This window comes from Propithecus coquereli, unplaced genomic scaffold (assembly GCF_000956105.1).
Source record: "Propithecus coquereli isolate 6110/MARCELLA unplaced genomic scaffold, Pcoq_1.0 Scaffold283, whole genome shotgun sequence".
Taxonomy (NCBI): domain Eukaryota; kingdom Metazoa; phylum Chordata; class Mammalia; order Primates; family Indriidae; genus Propithecus; species Propithecus coquereli.
The window spans coordinates 343,508-368,155 of NW_012148430.1; the positions used below are offsets into that span (position 1 = coordinate 343,508).

Genomic DNA, 24,648 nt, shown 5'->3' on the forward strand with positions numbered 1-24,648 from the left:
CTAGTCTTATTTTGTACAGTTAATTCAGGCAGAATAAAATGTGAGCAATGTTATTGTCATTGTGGCTATTATCACTAATGTGGGTTTTATCAGTACCCACAGTTCTTTATTTTGGAAGGTGTCAACAGCACATTTTTACCCACTCTTTTTTCCAACCTCTATCCAACAAACTTTTTACTTAAAATTTTAAACTTAAAAAATTCTTTAAAAAATTTATCCTGAAAGACATGGTGAAATTATCCTGAAAACAGGCACCTTCAGTGACTAACCCATGGTCTAATATGTAGTCTTTTACTTTATTTTGTAAATGTACAAACTGAACCAAGACCACACATTTGTACATACTGCTCTTACAGAGCTATCTAACACCCTTAGAGAAAGCTCCTCCTAGGTAGTCAGTGGTGACATGTTTAGAGTGTTATTAAGCCTTTAAGCCTCTTGCCTGAGAGGATCTGTGTTCTTACCATAAGTATATGTCTTAGACATTTTACTGTGAAAGATGGTCCTTCACATTTCCCCTAAAATGTGAATAGGAATTCCAGCTTTCTAATGAGACTGAAATAAATATAATCAATGTAACTGGCATGTGAATAGTCCATTTCTCAGCAACATGGGGCAGTAGATTGCTTACCTTTACCATTTAGGCCAAGTTCATTCCAGCATATGGAAAACATGAAAGACATTGTGAGACTAGGTCCATCTTAAACCAAGAAATAAAGTAGAATGTTTGATTTCATGTAGTTTGGCATTGCTACACTTTCCTTAATTTAGTCTCCAAGACTTTGTTTCATCTCTTAAATGAGTACTGTTTCTGAAATCCAGCTTGTTTTTCATGAAGATACTATTCTTCTTTTATATAGGATTTTGTGCTATATTTAAGAAAAACAGATTGTTTTCAAGGGCATTTCTTGAGTCTAATTACAATAAAATGTCATATATATGGAAAGTATTCTGGTAGAAGAGACTACTCAAATTTATATAATTGTTATGATAAGTTTTAATTTATTCTGATACTTCACAGGTATATAGATGCCTGTAGCGGAGTATAAATTAAAGATTGATGTATTTCAGAATTTTCGACTTGACTGACAAAGATCCTTTTTAAACTCTGGAAAGCACTGACTAATTCAAAAACTATTGCTTTGTCACTTGAAAACAATTCCATGTGCCTAGAATCTTTGCTGCTTAGGAATATTGAATTATTGGGTAACAGTAACTATACTATTGTTAATCAGGCCTTTGCTCTGATGTAACTGAATAGTAAAGTAAACGAAGCTATCGCTTTATTGTTTTGTCACCCTCTTGTGTGACTGGTAAGGCAGAAATATAACAGCTGAAGGTTCCGAAGGGGCCCTGCCACGCCATGCTGGTTGTTCTCCCTTTGTTCTAATAGACCTCTGCAGAGCTCATGGAGAGTTGGCAAAGAGAAACCTGTTAGCAGGAGCATTGGTTGTAATCTATGTTTTTGATTATCAATGACAAGATCCTAAAATTACACCCAAATATCTCTCGCAGGTTCTGAAATTGAGTTTCTGAAAAAGCACTGCAGTAGTGATGGAAAGTAAAGTGCAGAGTTCCAGAGAAATGAGCTGCGAATTGAACCTGCAATGGAAATTGATCCTATCAGTCAGTTTTTGCCCTTATTCGTGGAAAAACAGGACTGAATGTGGAAGGAGCCAGGATCGCTGATTAAATGGGATGCTGAAGTGCTGGGGGCTAGGACTGGGCTTGCGGTTCCTTAGGTCAGGACTGCAGCTGTCAGCCTTCTCTGTTTGAAACCTGGCTCAAACCGGCAGAAAGAGAACAGAATGAAAAATGCTGCAGGCACCAGCAGGGGAATTGGTGTAAGAGCTCCCTGACTAAGCTTCCTGTGTGACGGCCAGTGCACTCTGCAGGGAGGCCATTCTAGCCTCTTATCATGAGTCAATGGGGCCTGTCACGATACCCATTCCAGGGAAGGGGGATGCATCAGTGTGGTCTGAGGATGTGAGTGTGAAGAGAAATGGCCTTGGAATCGATTCCTGTCCTCAGTAGCTTCTTCCAGATTGTGAGTCAAGAGGAACAAATGTCCTACAACTCGTGGTCCTATGGATATAATTTATTACCCTGGTATCTAACTGTAAGAGATTTATATTGTGCACGTAGAATGGTAGTAATGGTATGCCAAGTTTTTTTGGGCAGTGTTCGTATTCTGCTCCCAGAAATGTGGTGTGAATTGCAATTAACCTACCGAAATTACACATTTCTGGTTATGAAGTTGCTATTTGTTTTCTCCAGTGTGATATGTTTCTACAGCGATGCCCTTGAAAAGTCTCCAATGACGGTCTGGCCCTGTGGCTCACACCTATAATCACAGCATTTTGTGAGGCTGAACTGGGAGGATCACTTGAGGCCAAGAGTTCAAAACCAGCCTGGTTAACACAGTGAAACCTTGTCTGTACAAAAAATAAGAAAGATTATTCAGGCATGGTGGCACACACCTGTAGTCCCAACTGCTCACAAGGCTGAGGCAGGAGGATCACTTGAGCCCAGGAGTTCAAAGCGCCAGTGAGCTATGATCACGCCACTGCACTTTAGCCTAGGTGACAGCATGAGACCCTGTCTCTAAAAAGAAAAAAACAACAGCAACAAAGTTTTCAGTGACCACCAGTATAACTCACTAGAGTAAATATCCCTGTGGAATGCCTCATTCACAGTTAGCAGCACATTAATAGAAATGGTTCCACAGAAACACTGAAAATACAGGTACTATAAAACACTAACTTAAGATGTAATCATTGTAAATCCATTGCTGGTCAGAACTCAATTTTGCAGAATGGCAAAAGAAAAGGAAAAAAAGCATTGAAATCAGACAGTTTGCTGAGGATGAGTAGAAAGAATTGTCAGCTTTCCTTAGTCACTGGAGGTAGCCTATCAACACTACCTGCTCTCACAGGTACATGGTAGCACACAGCATTTCATTTGTGTGTATCTGTGTTTTGCTAGCCTTCCCCAACTCACTTCACTTTGCCTTTGGGCCATGGCAAAAGAAAATGATGGTACTATCTGAGGTAGCCCATGTTCCCTGTGTCATCGTGCTGATTCAACTTCTCTCTTAAGCTTTTGACAGATGGGAAGAGTGTTCAGGAATGAAAGTGTCCTTCATCCCTAGCCCCACTGATACTGACCCTGCCGTGTTGATATCAACATAGTATAGACACAACAGAACCATACACCATAGTCAAGGGCACACAAAGGCACAAAAGGAAATATTCTGTAAAAGCTTCTGTAAGGTAGCTTTGCCTTGGTTAACAAGCCAGTGACCTCAAGCCTCTTCTCATCTAAGGGTTTAGACCTCATACAGCGTCCGTTTCTAGTCTGTTAGTTATCACTCATGCCTATGGGGACTTTGGAGCCTTGGTCATAGAGATGATTGTTTTGTGTGAAGCTTAGCTATTTTATTAATACTTGGCAAATGTATGGAAAGTTTGAGACACAGTTTTACCAAGATGGAATTCTAAGAGATACTAACAAAGAGGAAGGGAGCTAGCATTCCAGAAACACTTGCCCAGTAGGCAGACTGAACCCTTTGTTTTTAAGCCTGGGGCTTAATTTAAGTATGTATTTTCTTGGCTAAGGAATACTGAAATGATGCGGGCTTATTTATGCAGTGGGAAATAATTTTCCATTGAAATTAAGTTAGAACTGCTCTGCTTGTTTAAACTAATATCTGAAGCCTTTAGTCATTTTATTAATCAGTAAAATTGATGCAACCCTTAGGAAAATGCTTTAGAACAGTTCTTGTGGAGAACTGTTATTAATAAGGAAAAGGGCAAAGAGACACATTAATCTGTTTATGTATATGGGATCTGGAGCTTATTAAAAGTTTTTATGAACATTCAACTAATGAAGCGTTATATAAAATTAGACATTTCCTTTAAATTGTAAAAAAATCACTAATGGGGAAAAATATTCGATGTTATTTCTAAATAACTTACTTGTGATATTTTCCCTACATTAGTAATTTAAATATAAAAAAATTAATATAGTAATAAGGAACGTTTCCATGAGAATGCCACTCAAGATTCCTTGGAGGAGTTTTCATCTTGCCTGTCCATGATTCCTAGAATTACTGTAGGACAGAGTAGAATGAATGATCAGTATTAACCTCATGTTACAGTCTGAGCAGATATCTAATCCTGTCTTGCATATATAAAACCAAAACATCACTTCACTTTAAACATTTTCATTTGTTGGAGGTCACAGATAAAGGGAGTGGTTCTAAGTTCTCTCTAGGTCCAAAATGATGGATAAGGCATTGTTGAGAATAGGCAAGAACTACTTGATTATTGATTATATGGAATTCTATGCAAATCAAAACCCAAAATGGCTTGGAGTTCTGCTCAGAAGTTTATGTTCTCTCATCATTGTATTATTTCATGCTGAATTCTCAAAGCTATTACCCTTATGTTTTGCAATTATATAAGTTCATGGTTAAAGATAAAGCATATGTGTCAGTACCAAGACTGATTACTTGCATCAAAGATCCAAAGGAAAAGAGGCTTAAATGAAATAGCGTTCAGGCTGAGTGCAGTGGCTCATGCCTGTGATCCTAGCACTCTGGGAGGCTGAGGTGGGAGGATCGCTTGAGGCCAGGAGTTCAAGACCAGCTTGAGCAAGAGTTAGACCCTGTCTCTGCAAAAAACAGAAAAATGAGCCAGGCTTGGTAGCATGCCCATAGTCCCAGCTACTCAGAAGGCTGAGGCAGGAGGATTGCTTGAGCCCAGGAGCTTGAGGTTGCAGTGAGCTATGTGACACCACTGCACTCTAGCTGGACCCTGTTTCAAAATAAATAGTAAATAATAAACAAACAAAGAAACAATCACATTTAATTTTTCCTAAAGAAAAGTTTGGAAGTAGGAGGTTCGTGGCTGATGTGGTATAGCTCAGTGGTTATCAGAAACTCTAGCTTCTCCTTCATCATTGCTTTGAATTCTTAACATTTAAGTACCTCAAGTTTCACCATGTCTGAATGAGTTTCAAACATCATATCCTCCATCCAGCTGATGGGAATGAAGAAAGAACAAAGATGGTGTTCCCTTTAAGAACATCTCCCAGAAACTGTTCTTTACATTTCATCTTATGTGCCATTCATCAGAACTTAGACACAGAGCCACATTTCACTACAGAAGAGAAGGGAAACTTGAGTCTTTATTCTGGGTGGCTTTGTGCCTAGCTAAAATTTAGGGATTATTCAGGAAGAAGAGGAGACCTCCTGGGGACAAGTAGGAATATCTGTGACATTTGGGCTTCACTAGGGCTTTTATCATTCTTTTCTCTTACGTTTCCTTTTCTAAACAGATCCCATGCGTGGCCCAAGAAAACTGGAAGTAGTGGAAGTTAAATCTCGACAAATCACTATCCGCTGGGAGCCATTTGGATATAACGTAACTCGTTGCCATAGTTATAATCTCACTGTTCACTACTGTTACCAAGTTGGAGGACAAGAACAAGTACGAGAAGAAGTAAGCTGGGACACAGAAAATTCACACCCTCAACACACAATCACTAACCTGTCACCATATACCAACGTTAGCGTGAAACTCATCCTCATGAATCCCGAGGGACGGAAGGAAAGTCAAGAAATCATAGTACAGACAGATGAAGATCGTGAGTACTTTTAAACGATGATGTGAAAAATGTTCTTTTAAAAAGCAACTTTCTTTTCAGATCTTTATCTTGAAACAGAAGAAAGAACTACCCACTTTATTTAATAATACACATGTGTATCTATATTCTTAAGCATGGATTGAAAGGATAAAGGGAATAAAGATACAGAAATTTATTTCGATTCTTTATTAGTCATATAGTTACTTTTCTATCTATATCATTCCATATTGCTCTAAATGGTTCTTCATACAAGTTTTATTATATTGTACTGGAAAATTGTGGTTTTGGTATTAGATTATTTATATGAAATGCTTGTTTAAATATATTTAAATGACATTCTAAAATATTTTTTATAGGTCAGATAAAAATTCAGCACAAAATAGAGGCTGCCTTTACTTTTCAACACAATGCTGAGAAACTATATCGAGTTGGTGGTTGTGAAATAGATCCTTTTTTCCCACAAGAACAATGTTGAAACTGGATATTACCTTAATAAACAAATACTTAACAAATAAACCATGCATGTCACCAGCAACTCATCAATAAAAGCAAATACACAACTGCAGTAGACTTCTAAAATAATCTAAAATAATAAAATTATTCCCTGAATTCCATAGCATGGATATAAATGTGCTTTTACACTGATTATTTTACAGGGAATCCTTGCGTACCATAACGTATTCATATGGTACATAAAATATAGTGGCAGTGTATTTTATATCTAATTTGATGTAAAATTCATTTTTTAGGCATAAAAATAAGAGGCAAAGAACTTGGGAAACCCGTTAAATGAATAAACACTGTTCCTGGGGAAAATAGATGTTTAACTTTTTGTTTCTTCATGCAAGTGATTATATAATTTTGACCATTGATTAAATCACAAATTAAATGTTTATAGTGATACTTTATTGTTTTATTTAAAGAGCTGTCTAAGTATTTTCGAGTGTCTTTGCCTGCCCACCGCCATGCGTACTGCTGTAGAAGAAAACCGTGGAAGCAGCCGGAGTAAATGAGGAGCTGCCCTCACATCCTCACTCTCTCTCTGGTCAGGCCTCCAGTCCTGCTTGTGTTGGCTCCTCTCGAGCATTGTTTTAGTATGGCTGTTTCTGGTGGGAGCCCTAGCTTGATGCAAGCCACTCAGTGGAGACCAGAATGTCTGTTTCTGTTTCTTCTAATTCTCCCTTGTCTCCAGGGAAAGAAGAAAGAGGGTGTCAACGTTGTCATCGAGTCATCTCTGGCCCCTTCCTCCCTTGTGCTTCTATATTTATTCTGGTCCTAACATCAGTCGTTTCTACTACCAAAGTTTTATACTGTTCTTTTCTCTCAACTTCCACTGCCTATATTCAGATTCTTATTATTTTATGCTGCGATTTCTGTGATTGTTTCTAACCTTTCTTTGTGGTTTCAGCCTTTGTTCATTCTTATGCCCCGCCCCCCCAACTCACTCCCTAATCTTTAAAATACATTTTCATCATGTCAGTCTCTCTGCAAGAACCTTCAGTGGCTCTTCCTCTTTATCTTTCATTCAAAGCCTTGGCTTTCTCAAGGTCTTCTGTGTTCTTGGCTCATACTCTAGAAGTATAACTTCTCCTTTGCAGCAGCTCATTCTGCAGAGGTGTCTCTCAGCATTGGTCCCCTGTGCCACCCTCCGAGCACACATCCTGATGCCTCCTTGTTGCCTGTCTGTTGCCCTCTGCCAGTGCCTTTCTGCCTGCTGCTCCTCAGTTCCATCTCCAGTTATTCTCAAGCTTCAGGTCCTTCATAAAGCTGTCCAACTCTTCCAGCCCATGCTACTCACATCCTTCTGACCTGATTTGCACTCGATAGGATCCTTAAATCTCTGAACCTCAAATTCGTCATCTGAAAAGTAAGACCCAAGGAGGTTCAATGATGTCCAGATCACATAGTTTAATTATTGGAGAGTCCAAACCCAAAACAAAAAGACTTTGGAAAAGACAGAAGAAAGACAGAACTAGAATAATTGCCAAAGAATATGCAGTTTGAAGAGAAAAGAATGGAGAATAGGTTACAATTCATTGAACACTGTGAGTTTTATTGTAGGATAATATTTTTATTAAAATAGTGTTTATTTAAACAGAAAGCATGTGGAAAACATTTACCTTTCTATTACTGTTAACAGTATAACTAGGCAGTATAGGGCTAAATTATACATAGTTAGATATTATGGCTCTATATCCCAAATCCTGAACTCCCAGATCTTCTAAAAGCAAGTACTGACCTAAGTCCCTATGGGGTACTATCTTCCCTAATTTAATTAATCTTCTGGTCCTTTCTTAAAAATTCACTTTATCTGTTCCTGACATTAAAATAATTGTATGAATCCCACTTAGGTTTTCTTGTCAACATTTCCACGAGGTCATCAATTAAAGGATCTCCTCCAGTACATTTTAATAAGTTTATCCTTTTAAGATATCCTCTGATTAACATAATGTTGAATACCTCCCATTTTATATTACTATTTTATTCTCTTTTATACTACTCCACTTGAATGAAACCAAAAGTTTGTTTTTCTAAGTTTTTACCCTCTTTACATGTGCACATAGATTAATAAATACTCTCAAACAAGAAATGCATACACAGAGAGTACAATGCACACCACCCGAAGGATGGACGTATTTGAAACTCGGACTTGCGGCGGGGGGCAAGGGCAACATACGTAACCTAAACATCTGTACCCCCATAATATGCTGAAATAAAATAAAATAAAATAAAATAAAATAAATAAAATAAAGAAATGTCATCACAAAATAACAGAGCCACTCATCATCATCTTGATACTGTGAGAAAACTGATGATAATGTCATAATAAACACTTTGAAGGTAAAGAAAAAGCTTAATAGAGTTTTCTCAGGCACACCCTGTTTCACTTCACCTTCTGATTATGATGAACATTTTAGTCTCAGAGTCTGGAATTCAGATCTTCTTGGAACTCACCAGTGTCATCACTTCTTAAACACCTTGTTTTTCTTTGCTTTCATGTAGTCTCACATAGATTTCTTCAACCTAAGAATAACAATTAATTTCATATTGCAGTGTTATTTAGGGTTCAGACATTAGAAATCAACATAATACAACTTCTTCATTTTACAAATGAGGTAACTAAGACTCACGGAGGTTCAATGATGTCCAAATTACACAGTTTAATTATTGAAGTCTTAAATTAGAACCCAAGCTTCCTATTTGAATCAGTTATTTGTGATTTTTTTTTGTTAAACAATATTTCACTCTATTTGAAATAACTTCAGTGTCCTACATCTACCTGCAAGTAGCCCCTCAACTCAAAAACACACATTGCCTATGAGTCCTTTTGAAATTCTAGGCAATCTTGCCAACTTGTGGCAGTCTTAGCAACCATTGAAAACTATGTCTATCCCTCCACAATCTAAAACACTTCTCCAATCCCCTTTTTTAAAACTTTCTTGAGATATGTTTGTCATTTTATCACCTGGTGAACATTTGGATTGTTTCCACTTTTTGGCTATTATGAATAATGCTGCTGTGAATATTCATATACAAGTTTTTGAGTTGATGTGTTTTTAGTTCTCATGGGTACTTACCTAAGAGTGGAATTGCTGGGTCATGATGTAAGTCTATCCATATTTAATCAGCTGAAGAACTGTCAGACGGTTTTCAAAGTAGCTGTATGATTTTACATTTCCTCCAGCAGTGTATGAGCATTCCGATTTCTCTACATTCTTGTCAGCACTTAGTAGTATCTGTCTTTTGATAAGAGCAATTCCAGTGGATATGAGCTGATATCTCATTGTGCTTTTGATTTTCAGTTTCCTGCTGGCTAGTGATGTTGAGCATCTTTTCATGTGCTTATTGGCCATTTGTTTTCCTTCTTTGGAGAACTGTTTATTCAGATCCTTTGCCCATTTCTAAATGGGCTATTTTCTTATTATTGGGTTTTAATAGTTCCTTTTGTATTCTAGATACAAGTTTCTTATCATGTATATGACATGCAGAAACATCTCCCATTCTGTGTCTTGTCTTTTTTTTTTTTTAACAGTACCATTTGAATCATAAAAGTTTTCCATTTTGATGACATGCAGTTTATCTATATTTTCTTTTGTTGCTTTTGGTTTCACATCCAACAAACCATTGTCTAATCCAAGGTCATGAAGATTTACACTTGTGCTTTCTTCTAAGGGTTTTATAGTTTGAGTTCTTACAATTAAGTCTTTGATCTGTTTTGATTTAATTTTTATGTGTGGTGTGAGATAGAAATCCAACTTCATTCTTTTGCATGTGGATATCCAGTTGTGTTAGCACCATTTGTTGAAAAGATTATTCTCTCCTCATCGAATTTTCCTGGCACTCTTATTGAAAGTCAATTGACTGCAAATGGAAGGGTTTATTTCTGGGATTCTCAATTCTGTTGCATTGATATATATCTGTCCTTATGCCAGTACCACACTGTCTTAATTACTGTAGCTTCTCAGTAAGTTTTGAAATCAGGACATGTGAGTCTTTACCAACTGCTTATTGATCACTCCTCCATCGCAAACAATCCCTTACCCCCAAATGTATATATATTGATAAAGTGTAGCTATTCTATAAATAGGATATACTGAATTGTATATAATATAAAGCATACTCAAAAACTGAATTTAAAATGATGAAATAATTTATAATAATATTAAATATTATTTTACAGAATATTGGCGAGTAAATTTCCATCTTCCCTTATATTAGATTTTCTTGCAGACTTATAAGAAGGCATTGCATATTTTAAGTTTTGAAAAAATGGCATTTTTCCAAATCTTAATATTATTAACAAATAAAATACAATTTTTAAAAACTGTATTATTTCATCTAAATCAACTTCTATTCTGTATGTACTTTTAATATATTAATACAGTTCATATATATCCTTTGACATGCTTTTGTTATTCAATATTATGATTATAAAATGTATCCATGATGATGTATATAATTGTCATTTATTTTCAGTCTTCAATATTTTATCATGTGAATATAATAGAACTTATTTAAACCAATTGGTTTGTTTCCAATTTGTTATTACTATTGTTATTATTATTAAAAAGCACTGCTATATGAACATTCTTGTATATGTCTTTTGGTACATATATACAAGAATTTTACTAAGGAACCTGGAGGTAGGATCATTGGGTCATATGGTCTTTGCATCTTCAACTTTACTAAATTCTACCAAATTATTTTCCAAAGTGGCCTTACCAATTTACACTCCCGTAAGCAGCGTTCGAGAATTCTCATTGATTCATATCCTTCTTCATTTCTTTTGGAAGAATGAAAAAGTTTATTTAGAAGGTGCTTACTGAGCTCTAATTGATTTAAGCTTTTTTAAAAAAATGTTGAAATTCTTTTTTAAAAAAATAAGGACAGTGTAACTAAAATAGTTTTAGATTTTAGATTTTAAAAAGAAAACTTGAATGTGTGCATAGACTGTTAAAATCTTGTGCCTCAATAGAAGGTTAAAACCTACCAAGTCTAGAAAACTCTACTTTGATTTTTTTTTTTTTTCAGTTTATTACTCATTCATCTCCTACTCTTCCTTTAGTCCCAGGTGCTGTTCCTACTGAATCCATCCAAGGAAGTACCTTTGAAGAGAAGATATTTCTGCAGTGGAGAGAACCAACTCAAACATATGGTGTAATCACTTTATATGAGGTAGTGTGTACATTTGTTAGTAATTTAATTTTTTATTGTAATTTCTTATGGAAATCTAGGCTATGTAGTTTTTAAAAATGCATAATAACATAATGCCTTTTAAGAAGTTAATGTTTTCAATAGTTATATGGTTATTGTATAGAATTAAAACTTTAAAATTAAGTTTTTAAATTGTGTATAATTTCAGGATACATCTTTACAATGAGTTGGATGTTTCCAGATTATGTGTTATTATATGTTAACACCCAGCATAACATTAAAAACAATAAGTTTTGAAACATACATTGATTAAGAGGTAACCACAGAATCCTATTCTTGCTTAGCTATGAAATATTTTACTACTGAATTATAGAAGAACACTGATTATCCAATTAGCAAAGTCAATAAAAATTGTCTCAGGGGTAACAATATAATAGTGTCTTTTAGTTTCTTAGTATTAGCAAAACATCTTTTAGACTTCTGTGACATAGTTTTGTCTACTGAGGCATATCAAAAGGTTGAATGATAGATAGCAGAGAAGAATTTGATGAATTGTTCAAGGAAAAAAATAACAGCAATAACAGGGTGACATTCATCATCACATCTGTGTGAGCATCATTTCACTGTGCCTATTGTCATAGAAACAAGCAGGTGTGTTTTTTTTAAGCTAGCATTTATTCGAATGCAAATTCAACAAAATTATATGTTGTAAGGTTTCTAGAAATTGTGGCAGATCCTCATGTGGAAGCTCTGCTTGAATACCTTTCAGAACTGCTGACAAAAGCCTGTGCAGATTAGCTGTCAGACAGTAATCACCAGTAAACCCTTCCCTGATCCAACTAGCCTCACATTTATGTTTCCTTATAGCTTTTGAAAATTGGTATTGAAATGCAAAAAAAAAAAAAATTAACTGAAAGCTAAATGAAGAAAAATACAAGGAAAAAGTTGATTTCTGTACAGTTATCGATGCTATTCATTGGCTGCTTCATCATGAAAGAATTGAGTGTTATGAAAATTCATGGCTCAGCTGTTATAGAGCTAAGTGTTATAAACAAATCAAATAAGTTCATATTTTTCCTCAGTGATGAGAATCTTCTAGTTAATATTTTTGGCCCCATGACTATTTTCAGGTCTCAGTTTTGGAGATTCTTACATGAGAGTAGAAGGATTTTTTTTTAACTGGAAAAGATCAATTTTTCTAGTAAAAAATATATCTTTGAAATCAACTTCAAGTTCTAAACACTAAGTTCACCTGTCCGAAAAGCTACATATTGCTATCTAGACAGACAGAAAACAATAGCGAGATTCTTTCTTTCTAATTCCATGGGCCATATATCTTTGTATGATAAGTAACTTTAACATGAAAACAACAGGAATAATAATTCAAAGGAATAACCCATTAATCTCTCTGATTTCAGCAGCCAGGATCCCCCCATTGAACACTGATCTAAATGCTAGTACAATGGGGATGTGTGGATGTGTTATAAATCAGGTTTTAAAAATCAGATGTGTGTAAGTAGAACAGGTTGGTTCATTTTTCTAGGGACCAAAGAGGAAATGTCAAATGTGTGAATCAGGCTAAAGTGATTAAATACAAGTTTTCTGGCCATCAGATCTTTTTTCTCTTTTCTCCTCCTACTTTTCTAGAAGTAGAAAGGAAGGGAGTTGCCAGGTTCCTACCACTAAGGTAGGTCTTAGGTAGACTCTCAGGAGGGAGCTCTTCTTTAGCTGAGACGCAGCTGGTGCTGTGACTCCCCCAGCCTGTGCCAGAGTTTACAGTATGCACAGCTTCCCACCTGAGCCCGATTGACGTTGAACCAGACCTGGTCCCCTCTCTGGAGGATCACAGTCTTTTAGGACAGACGTCACGCTAAGGAACTCAAATACGTGGTCCTAAAGAAGCAGGGACCATAGGAACACTGTATTCTGTCATGGAGTCACATTGGAATATAGGTAGAAACTGAAAGGTGAGATGAATTACCATGGTTGGAAAAAAGTTTGGTAATAAATGACACAGGTATTTCTTTGGGGTAGGTAGCACACTTGGATAGTTTTTGAAGGAAAGAAGGAAATAACAGATTGAATATTACTGATACTGGAAATTAATGAGCTATAGGTTTAGGTTATTCTCAAGTTCTCTCTTTACCTAATATGAAAGACATGCAAAAGCAATAAAGATTGAAACGGGTGACAGCATCATTTTTTCCATGGGTTATGGCAGTTTACAGCATTCTTCTGGTTTTACTCTTTGCCCTCTCCTTTGTACATACTCCTCTAACCTCCAGCCTCAGCCTCCCCAAAACTAGCCTTTCCTTCCTGCTCTCCCTGTCTCTGTCCTGGCTCTTACCCTTCTCGTACCACACCTCCCACTTCTGCCTTTTAATTTCACCAGGGTTATCTTCCTAAAACCTACGTCTGATAATTACACCTTTACTCAATACCTGTCAAATCTTTCCTTTTTTTTGAATTGTAAATGTAGCACTGTTCTCTGAAAGAATATCTTAAGTACAGAAGTGTTCACAATAAAATATCTTTGTTTCCTAATTTTGTTTTTCAAAGGTAAACTACTATTAACAACTAGAGACATGTCCTTCCAAAATTTTACGGGGTAGAAACTACAGCGCAAGTTCATTTATGAATATAAAATGGATGCAATGTAATAAATGTTAGCAAACTCAGCATTTTATTACAAAAATAATATGCCATATGAAACCACCACCTCATATCAAACAAAAGTAAATTCCAGATAGATTGATGATCCAGACACAAAACTTAAACTTGTAAGAACACTGTAGGAAAAACATAGGAGGATTTTTTATACTATATTTTTCTAAGCTTGACATAAAACACAGTAGTCATTAAAAAAAGATTGAGAGATTTGGTTATATAAGATTTTAAAATGCACACACGCACATATATATATACGATAAGATATATAAAATTCTGAAAGATGAAAGATACCATGAAGGAAGTCTAAATCCAAACAGAAGACTTAGATAAATTAATTTAAACAGTTACAGCAGTCAGTGGGCTGGTGTCTGTAATATACAGAGTCTTGACTAATAAGAAAAAGACAAAATACCCCATTAGGAAAAAAATGAAGAATAAGAGGAGATAACTCAGAAAAAAAATCCATACAGTAAGGTACCCAGCCTGACTAATGATTAAGAAATGAAATAAAACAAGTGCTACAAAAAGTTTAAAGTTCCGTAATATCAAACGTTAATCAGGGAGAAATGTGGGCATGCGTGGACTATTGACGGGAATATACATTTTGCAGCCTCTTTTGTAGGCAAATGGGAACATCAATCAAAGTTTGAACATTGCATATCAGACCTATTCCTCGAAGTTTATCAGTCAGGAATACTTCCAAATGCACAAGGATATGTGTCCAAATGTTTTTATTGTACCTCACTAACTTTATGTATTAATATCTCTCAATTGCCTAGTGAATAAATACCAGACTTTTGCTCATGAGAGTAACACATCAATAGACTTTTTTAAACATTTACTATGTGTTAGGTATTGGAAGAAAACAAAAGTAGAAAAGGTAATGTCCCTTCTCTACTATGTGTAACTGTCCTACCAGCAACTAACTAAGAAAAAAAATGAAACAAGTACCAAACTCAGGCACTCGGTGTAACGTGTGGACAGAGCATCCTGTGCGGTTTTGCTTGGGCACAGAGTAAAGTAGAGTGGTCTGGACGTGTCTGTGATGGGGCGTCGACGAGTCTAGAGTTGAAGATACCCCGAGACCCTGGGGCTGGGTAACCACCGGCTGAGATGGGTGACAGTGTAGGGGGAAGGAGAATTCAGAGGCTGTGTGAGGAAGTTTGCTTGCAATATTCAAGGTCTTTTGTGATCTAATCCCAATTTATATTTATTACTTCATCACCCGCTATTTATTTCCTGGAATTTAATGGGCTGCGTGTAGGCAATTTTCTTTTCTCTCAGAAGCTTCTGAATTCCGGCACCACTGTGCTTTGCTTGCGTTCTACTTTCCTCCTCTGCCGTCCCCTCCGTTCTCCTCCCATAGTACTTCTGCTTATTTTTCAGCATTTTATTCAAGTCCTATACTTTTCCTTGAAGTATCCTAGGTCCTTTCCTCCCCTGAAATCAGATTTAATTACTCATCCCTTTATGCTCACAGAGAAATTGCCTGGACCTCAGGCTAAAGACTGTGTTTCACGCTGGCTACAGTTACCACCACTCACAGTCCCTAGGAGATTGTGATTCCGCTCATGCTCAAAGGCTGCATGTTACCCCATCTTGGTTCTCCAGAAATCTCTCAGTTTAGAATTTGAGACTTTAAGTAGAAAAGCAGAAGATAATTTTAGAAGATTTCAAGTACTTAGTTGCAAATCAGAAATCATCCAAGAGAAGCAACAGTTTGTTCTGTCTCCCCTAAATCTGAAATCATGCGTTTTGGGGATCTCGGTTTGCTTTTGACCCATAAAATTTTATGGGCATTCCATAGAATTATCTACATCCAATGCTGGAACATCAGTATTCTTTATAGAGGCTTCGTTAAAATTTCCTGGAGCCTCAGCCAGTGATACAGTGCAAGTGTGAAAGCTTTCCCAAACTTCCCTTTGGGACTTCCCTGCTGTACTTAAGTACTTATTAAATACTTAATGGGCACTTAATAAACATTTTTTGAATGGACAGATGAAAAAATAAATACCAAAGAGATATGTGCATTTGTATTTTGAGTATGGAGGTACATTTTGGTGCCCTTTAGAGCAGCTGCTCAGGTTGGTAAGTGTTCACTGAGTATCAGCTCTGCGGCAGGCAGTGGAATTATAGAGTTAGATTGCCCCTGTTACTGAGAAGCTTTTTTCATTCCTCCTATTCAGACTCCATGGCTCTGTGGATGGGTTTAAGGGCGGGGGGGTGGTCCATGAACATTCTGACTTTTGTGTACACACATATGCACAACATGCTTGTTTGTTAGGGGTGGGGAAGATTCATACTTTTTAGGAATGCATGAATTAGTGTATAATGTGCATTTTTAGGGGTAGGGGAGAGAGGATCTCCAACTTTTGCCAAATTGTCCAAGAGCTGTGACTGGAAGACAGTGAAGAACCCCCAGCGTAGTTTATCCTGCAGTTCCATGGCTATTGGCAGGTACAAACCCCTGAGCCCCAGAGGATGAGCAGGTCCTTCAGTAACGCATTTGCTGCTTGGTCTGTGCTGTGGAGCACAGATCCCACGTACATAGTGCAAGTGTTTACGTGAGCACGTGCACACACCTGCTCGCCCCAGGAGTGTTTTTTGGGAAAATACATACTGAGTGCCAAATATTTACTGATCACGATGGAATCAGAAAGACGTATAAGACATCAGTAACTCCTCAGAAAGAGCTACAATTACTTGAAATGTTCCAATTCCTCTGGCATATTTAAATCATGATTGAAGACTAAACGAGATTTTTCCAGCACTCGGTGATTCATTGCCAAATGAACTGTATGAACACAGTCACAGTGCTGAGCATTCAGCTGATGTAGTGATGGTTGGGCCAGATTTAGGAAGGCTTTACAGGTAAGCACAACTGGAACTCTGGCTTGAGACGTGGATGGACACTTTTTTTGGTCTCAGTCTCATCTTTGAAAACATTCCCTTCCTTCCTCCTTCCCTCCCTCCCTCTCTCCTTTCCCTCCTTCCTTTTTGTTTGGGTTCTATGACAGTTCTCACTCTATTGGCTTCTTCCTGCATTTATGTTTCTCTTATATTACTGGCTTCTCCTCCTCTATCCTTTATTAAATATCGGTGGTCATTAGGGCGTGGTAATGGGCTCTCTTCTTTTTTCCTCTCTAAACTCCCTTCTCCAGTGATCTTGCCCATTCCCAACATCATTTCAATGCCAGTCACCCCCAGATCTCCATTTCCAGCCCAGTCCTCTCTGAGACCCCAGCTTTATGTCACACACAGATGTCCACTTGGCTGTCATAGGCATTTCCAACTTGATATGTCCACATCCAAGTGTCAGTTTGTCCTCATGCATTCCATCTCATTTCAGTAAGTGGGACTATCTCTTGCTCAAGTCCCAAACATAGAACCTATCCTTTGTTCCTCCCCCTTTGCCTTGCATCTTATCCATCACTGAGCACTGTCCATTTTGTCTCTGAAACATACCAGTTCTTTTCATCGCCTGCCGCCTCCATCCCCCACCTTCGTCAGGTCCACTGCATTCTCTCCCCCGTGCAGTAGCTCCAGCCCCCGGACTCTGCAGTGGTTCCTGCTGGCCTCCCTACTACCTTATCTCCCCTCCAATAAAACCAATCTCCCAACCACAGCCCAGGTGAACTTTTTATAAGGGGAATCAGATCATTTTATTTTCACACTGAAAAGCATTTAAGGGCTCCCTGTTGTATGAAATCAAATGTCATATCTTGGGGTAGGGAGCACCGTGTGCTGTTGCCCTACCCGCTTCTCCAGCCCCCCAGGGGCCCCACAGGCCTCCTTCCTGTTCATTAACTGGGCCCAGCTCACTCCTGTGTCATGGCCTCAGTTCATGCTGTTCTTCCCCAGACTCTTGGCCTGGCTGGCTCCTTGCAAAGGTCAAGTCTCCTTGGCTTAAGCGACATCTCCTCGGTGGGCCCTTCCCTGGCCTTCTAGATGGCTGTGTATGAATCTCTCCCCCAGTGATACTCTTTATCTTAGCACCCTATTGGTTTCTTCCGTGGAACTTAGTGTTTTAAAATTATTCGTGTGCATACTGTGTTATATGTCTCCCCAGCCCCACCCCACCCAGTCCAGATTCTTAGCTACCTCAAGTCAGGGCCTGTTTCTACCTGCTGACTACAGTGCATGCAGAGTGTCAGTGTTTAATCAGTATTTAAATTGAATAAATGAATCTGAATAGGTAGACAATGGGACAGAGATACTTCTATCATGTTCCCGGCAGGTGAAAGTTTATGAGCAAAAAGTGTTCACGGGGCAGTAAATCTCTATCCCCTTACCAGAACAGAAGGTAACCTAATGTTGTAGTGTAGCGTGTTCAGAAATAAGTTTGGAGAAGAAGTTGAATTCAGGTCTGAAACATGAAACTAAGGAGTTTGGACTTTGTCCCATTAAACTTTTTAGGCAATAAAATGAACCCTGAGACTAAGCTAGCCCTGGCAGGCAGTGTTCCTCCTCATTTGAATTACACGGTATCATAGCTGTTGGATTGCTTCTCCCTTTGCCCCTCCAGCCTGTGACCTCCTTCAGCCCAGGTACAGTGCCTGAATCTCACCATATGAGACCCCAGGTCAGAAAGTGCTTGGCACCTAAGAGGTGCTCAATGAGTATGTTTTGAATGTGTGAACGAATGAATAAATAAACACCGGGGAGCAACTGTGCTGTCAGGGCTTAGATCTGCCTCCTCTGGGCTGCTCTTTTTTCTGGGAGCATCAAAACAGAAGACCAGGCAAGCAAGCGACAGCCCCCCTAGGTGTTGCCAACAGCCCCCGGAGCAGTGGGGAGGTCGATCTGGTCTTGTCTCTTCTTGACTTCCTCAGCCTCGTGAGGGAGTCTGTTAGAGGGTTAACAACAGATACCCTGCCTGACTCTGATAGTGTCATGCACTGCATTGATTAATATATACAGCAAACATTTTCTTGCCAAAGCTTAGGTGATTCAATCTAAATATTCTTTCAGAGAGGTCGTCTTATTGTAATGACATGGTATAAATATAAAAAGAAAGAATGTCAATTATCACTCTGTATAATAACAGTGTTAGTGTTCATGCACATAAATTGTAAGTAAGTTTACCTATTTAAAAGCGAGAAAAGTGCTCAGTTTTGCAATTTAAAACTTTTGAATATGCCACATTTTAAAATTATGTCATCACAACCAGTAGAAGTTAGTAATCACTTCTAAAGTGCGTGTTCTTAAATAGTTGATGAACTACTCACAGTGAAATTCTTTAAAAAATCATTTCAAAGGGCAAAATTTAAAGGCACCTATGTTATATTTATTTTCAAACATTTCAGACTCATCCAACATGCTTTGAATTTCTGTTATGTAGCAAATATCATGAAAACTTCTAGAGCTGTACTATCTGATATGGCAGCTTACTAGTTACACATGGTAATTTAGATTCAGATTTTAGTTAATTAAATAAAATTAAATTTCCAGTTCCTCAGTCTCACTAGCCACATTTCATGTGCTCAGTAGCCACATGTGGCTGGTGGCTACTACCATACTGAACAGTGCAGAACAGAACGTCTCCAGCACTACAGGAAGTTGTGCTGGATAGCATTGCTCTGAAGAAAAGAAATGAACATGACCCGTAACGGGCACTCCACTCCTAGCATCAGGAGCTACTGGCACAGGTCTAGGATTTACTTTCAGAGCATATATCTTTGCCCATATTGATGCAAACATTTAAAGGTGTCCTTGTTCCCAACAGAAAATAATCCTATTCAGTGCTAAATTAAATTATGGCCACTAGATTAGAGATGAGGCCTTATCCTTATCAGTGTCTTACCTGTTTGAGATAGTTGTATATTTTGTTATTTTTTCCTAAACCTATCTATTGTAATGTACTTTTACAAAATGACATTTTGAAAGCAAACAACTTCAGGGTATTAGTTTAAACCTGAACTCATCCTTTATGTTCTAATCTATTGGCGTTAAGTTCCCCTGCTTATAAAAGTAATAACTCACAAGGGTTTGGGCTGAGTTCCCGTGACCCTTCCCTGGATTCAGGATTTGAAGAGTCTGAAAGGGAGAGCTGATCGTAAAGTGTCTGCCAGTGCATACATCAGAAGGGTTTATTGGATAAAGATGTAATCTGAGTGCATCTGCTCCAGATATTTTTATCACTTTCGTATTCTTTTGCAGATCACCTACAAAGCAGTCAGTTCCTTTGACCCAGAAATAGATTTATCCAATCAAAGTGGAAGAGTTTCAAAACTGGGAAATGAAACCCATTTTCTGTTTTTTGGACTGTATCCGGGGACCACATACTCCTTTACCATCCGAGCGAGCACAGCTAAAGGTTTTGGGCCTCCAGCAACAAACCAGTTCACCACCAAAATATCAGGTACTATACATTCATGAGTTGTGTCTTTTATCAGAAGCAACATTTTTGTACTTTTCCATTCCCATCGTTAAGTATGCAAAGCTTGCTCGCATGTTTTATCCAAATGAATACCTCTGGATGCCTGAAACTCAGACTCTGGAATTAAATGAAATGCTACAAATGTGTATTTTTTGGGAGCGTAAGGTCCTCCTGCATTAGGAAGTGTCCGCTGTTTTAGCAGTTTGCCGTGGAGAACTTGGACATGGGGCAGAAGGTTCTATTAAGGCACTCTCATTCCCTTGGCAATCCCAAGTTACTGGAGCAGCAGTGATGGAAAACTCTCTGTAATGAGCCATGAACAATTGGGAGCTCAGCAGAAAGGCAGCGTCACATGGAGTCCACTTCCAGAAGCATCAGGCTTCCGTGGGACCTTTACCATTAGTTGTTTCCCATCCTGAAGAGAGAGGCAACATAAGGGTGGTACCAGGCACTGAAGGGTCTCTATCTTTTTGCTTTCAGAGACCCAATTATGCCATCCAACAAAACACATAATCTGAGAAATATTTCTAGGCGTGTTCAACTGTGCAGAAAATGTCTTTGTACTTCAGACTAGAGGAAATTAAGTTGCCATCTGGTATGGGATATGTAACAGCAATAAACAAAATTCCATGGACATTTTCTTTTTCCATTTTTTTCCCCCCTGTGGGTGTGAGTGAGGAAGTGTTTGAGTTTTGGCTTTAACTATTTTGGTTGGGGGTAGATGGGATGGAGCTGGGGGAAGAAAGTAACTTTTTATCAGACAGAGTTAGATCAATAATATTTAGCCTGGCTTTTATACCTTTATATCCCTCATTCCTAGTTTTATAAGTTTTTGTTTGAAGTTGAAAGAAGGGAATATTCACAACTAGAGTATTACAAGCATTCCACTAGGTTTTGAGGTAAGAAGGTTTGGGATTTTGTTTTTAAGTGATTACAACTTAAAAGGATAATTTTGATTTGTAACATTTTATTTATGAGTGCAGACTTGACTTCCAATTTAATATACATTTGATATTCTATATATAGAGTTAGGTTATAGGAACAATATGAAGAGTTGGAAAAGAGGAAGTTCTTGGGAGGTTAGGAAAATGAGAGATTAGAAAATTGACCTAGGTTGTAAAATGGGTGGGCAGAAAGACCACTGGACTTAGAAAATCTGGGTTCTAGTTATGTCTCTGATTTTGATCAAGTAAATTTACCCATGCATATAAATTGAGATGATATTACCTAGTGCATGAATTTGTCATGAGGATTTAAAGAGGAAATGTGTGCCAATATGTATACCTCCAAGCATTTTCTTAAAATTTGCCCCTATCAAAACCATATTTCAGAGATTATTATCTTAAGGTATTCTTTTAGGAAAAAAATTCACTTTTCTCATTTTTATTAAATAAAAATTTCAGTCAATATATTTTTGACCACTTTTAGCACACCAAGTTCATCTAGTTCTATCCAAAAGCAAAGAAACTTGACATTTCAGTTAGCCTCTGTGGGCTCATCAAGAATAACTATTTGAATTTTATAGTTTTTTGAAAGTTACATTCATGGGCCCTATTTTCTGTTTTCATGGACCTAAGATAGGAAACTATTCTCATATACAAAATGTAATTCTGTGTTTTGAATTGTAGTTAATTTGTTATAGAATGGAAATTAATTTTTAATACTGAGAAAATTCACTAAATGGAACTGAGAAATAACCCATGTCTGTTACATAGAAACTTTTTTTATATGTAAGACAATTTTAAAAACTATTTACAAGAAGCAATCTCTAGCTTTCTAGGGACCTGTGGGTTGTGCAAAGACGGTATAGCATTTCACATCACAGCTCTATACAATGATTTGTCTTGTCCCTCGTGGGGGCATAGTTACTGAAGAGCTCTGTTGTTATCCTATCACAATAAGACTTACTAGTCTGGAGAAGAAAGAATGCCAGGAAATGGCCTTGGAAATAGGATTCACGTTGGGAGGAGAACTAACATTTGTAGAATTATGTTTGCCTAGCACTCTCTATCTATTGTCTCTTTGAATTGTGTTAACCTTAGAGGGTACTTTCCCCAGTTTTGACAGGTGTATAAACTGAAGTTCCAGAGATAATTAATGTGCCTAAGCTCTTAATGCTGGCTAAAACAAAACACAACAAAAAAGTTAAACCTAAGCCTTTCTTACTTCAATTCCCATGTGTTTTCCACAGTCATGCTTTCCTGAGAGCCCAGAAGTTGTCACTAATTAATTCCAATAAGTCCCTGGCTCCCTCTGTGTCCTCCTTAAATCCCCAAATGGGTCATTAGTACGTGAAAAGCCTTGACTTAGATGGAAGAACTGTAGAGTCCAGGTTTATGATCCCAGTGATTATTTCTTAAATATGCCTTTAACATAAACATTTTATTAAAAATCTTACATGTACAGAAAAATGCACAAATTATAAGTATATAACTCGATGAATTTTTACAAACCGACTACACTCATTTAGCCAGAATCCAAATCGAGGAATAGAATGTCACTGACACCTCATACCCTCTCCCAGCTTCAAGTCGACATCAAGGCGGTCAATATGTGCTAGTTTAAGCAGCTGTCCCTGTTACTCTGTGTAGGGAATATACGTAAAGCTTATTCATGGTCAGTGGATAGCTGCAACGTAAAGTAAGTGCACTATGTTCTTAACGTTCTTTGTAAAAGAAGGTGGGAAGTAAACCGAGAAGATAAACCAGAAATAATGAGTCTCCCATTGTACACCTTTTTTCCCAGCACCCTCTATGCCAGCATATGAACTTGAGACACCTTTGAATCAAACTGACAATACGGTGACAGTCATGCTGAAACCTGCACACAGCAGAGGTGCACCTGTCAGGTACGAAGCGAAGGGGTGGGCTGACTCTAGAGAGAAGAAAACTAAAACCAAGTTGATTAATTTCTCCAATGTGTTTCCTAGGGATTTGCTACAAACCTCAGTCAGCATGTAAATCCATATCTTTATTAGCTCTAATTAAAAGAAATGACTGAAGAAAATGAAAGGGCTTTGATGTAAGGTGATCAAGTATTATTTAAAGGGTTTTATTCTGATGCAAGTGGGTTGGTCTTTTGAAGATAAGGAACAAAGCCCAGTCTGTTGATGAAATGGCTTTGCTTCAAAAAGGTAATTGTTGGCTGTAATTTAGTTACCCAAGGGCAGATGACATTTTTGTCCTGAGCTCTGTTCTTTTATTTTTTTAACTTTAATAATTATGGACACATAATTGTTGTATATCTTTATAGGGTGTATATCTTTATATGTGATCTTTTGATACAGGCATACAATGTGGGCTAATCAAGTCAGGGAATTGGGGTATCCATCACCTCAGGCATGTATCATTTTCTTGTGTTGGGAGTATTCCAGTTCTCCTATTTTAGTTATTTTAAACTATACCTTAACTTATTGTTGATTATTGTCACTTTGTTGTGCTATCAAATATCGTTCATTCTATCTCACTATATTTTTGTACCCATTAACCATCCCCACCTTATCCCCCACTCCCTGCTCCCCTTCCCAGCTCTGGTAACCATCATTATACTCTCTGTCACCATGAAATCAATTGTTTTTAATATTTAGCTCCCACATATGAGTGAGAATATGTGAGATTTCTCTTTCTGTGCTAGGCTTATTTCACTTAATGTAACGTTCTCCAGTTCCATCTATGTTGTCGCAAAGGACAGGATTTAATTCTTTTTTGTGGCTATATATTAATAATATTCCATTGTGTATATGTACCACAATTTCTGTATCCATTCATCTGTTGACGGACACTTAGGTTGATTCTATATCTTGGCTATTGTGAATAGTGCTGGAATAAACATGGGAATGCAGATACTTTTTTGATATAGTAAATTCCCACCCTTTGGATATATACCAAGCAACGGGATTGCTGGGTCATATGGTAGTTCTATTTGTACTTTTTTGAAGAACCTCTGTACTGTTCTCCTCATGGTTGCACTAATTTATAACACATTCCCACCAACAGTGTACAAGAGTTCCCCTTTCTCCATATCCTCGCCAGCATTTATTGCCTGTCTTTTTGATAAAAGCCATTTTAACTGGGGTGAGATGATAACCCATTGTAGTTTTCATTTGCATGTCTCTGATGACTAATGATGTTGAGCATTTTTTCACGTGTCTGTTGGCCATTTGTATGTCTTCCTTTGAGAAATGTCTGTTCAGATCATTTGCCCATTTTTAATCAGATTATTTGATTTCTTCCTATTGAGTTGTTGGAGCTCCTTATATATTCTAGTTATTAATCACGTATAAAATGGGTAGTTCA

At 37.5% G+C, this 24,648-nt stretch overlaps 1 protein-coding gene across 1 annotated transcript in view; it reads left to right on the plus strand.

Moving 5' to 3' along the window:
* The window catches only part of PTPRM (protein tyrosine phosphatase, receptor type, M), a gene marked incomplete at its 5' end in the record, with an annotated part of 602,721 nt that overhangs the window by 237,657 nt on the left and 340,416 nt on the right, over window positions 1-24,648 (plus strand). The window contains 4 exons of the mRNA XM_012648382.1: window positions 5,341-5,649; window positions 11,216-11,325; window positions 20,134-20,335; window positions 23,099-23,201. Of these exons, the coding sequence (XP_012503836.1) occupies window positions 5,341-5,649; window positions 11,216-11,325; window positions 20,134-20,335; window positions 23,099-23,201 (724 nt within the window). The remainder of the gene's footprint in view (window positions 1-5,340; window positions 5,650-11,215; window positions 11,326-20,133; window positions 20,336-23,098; window positions 23,202-24,648) is intronic.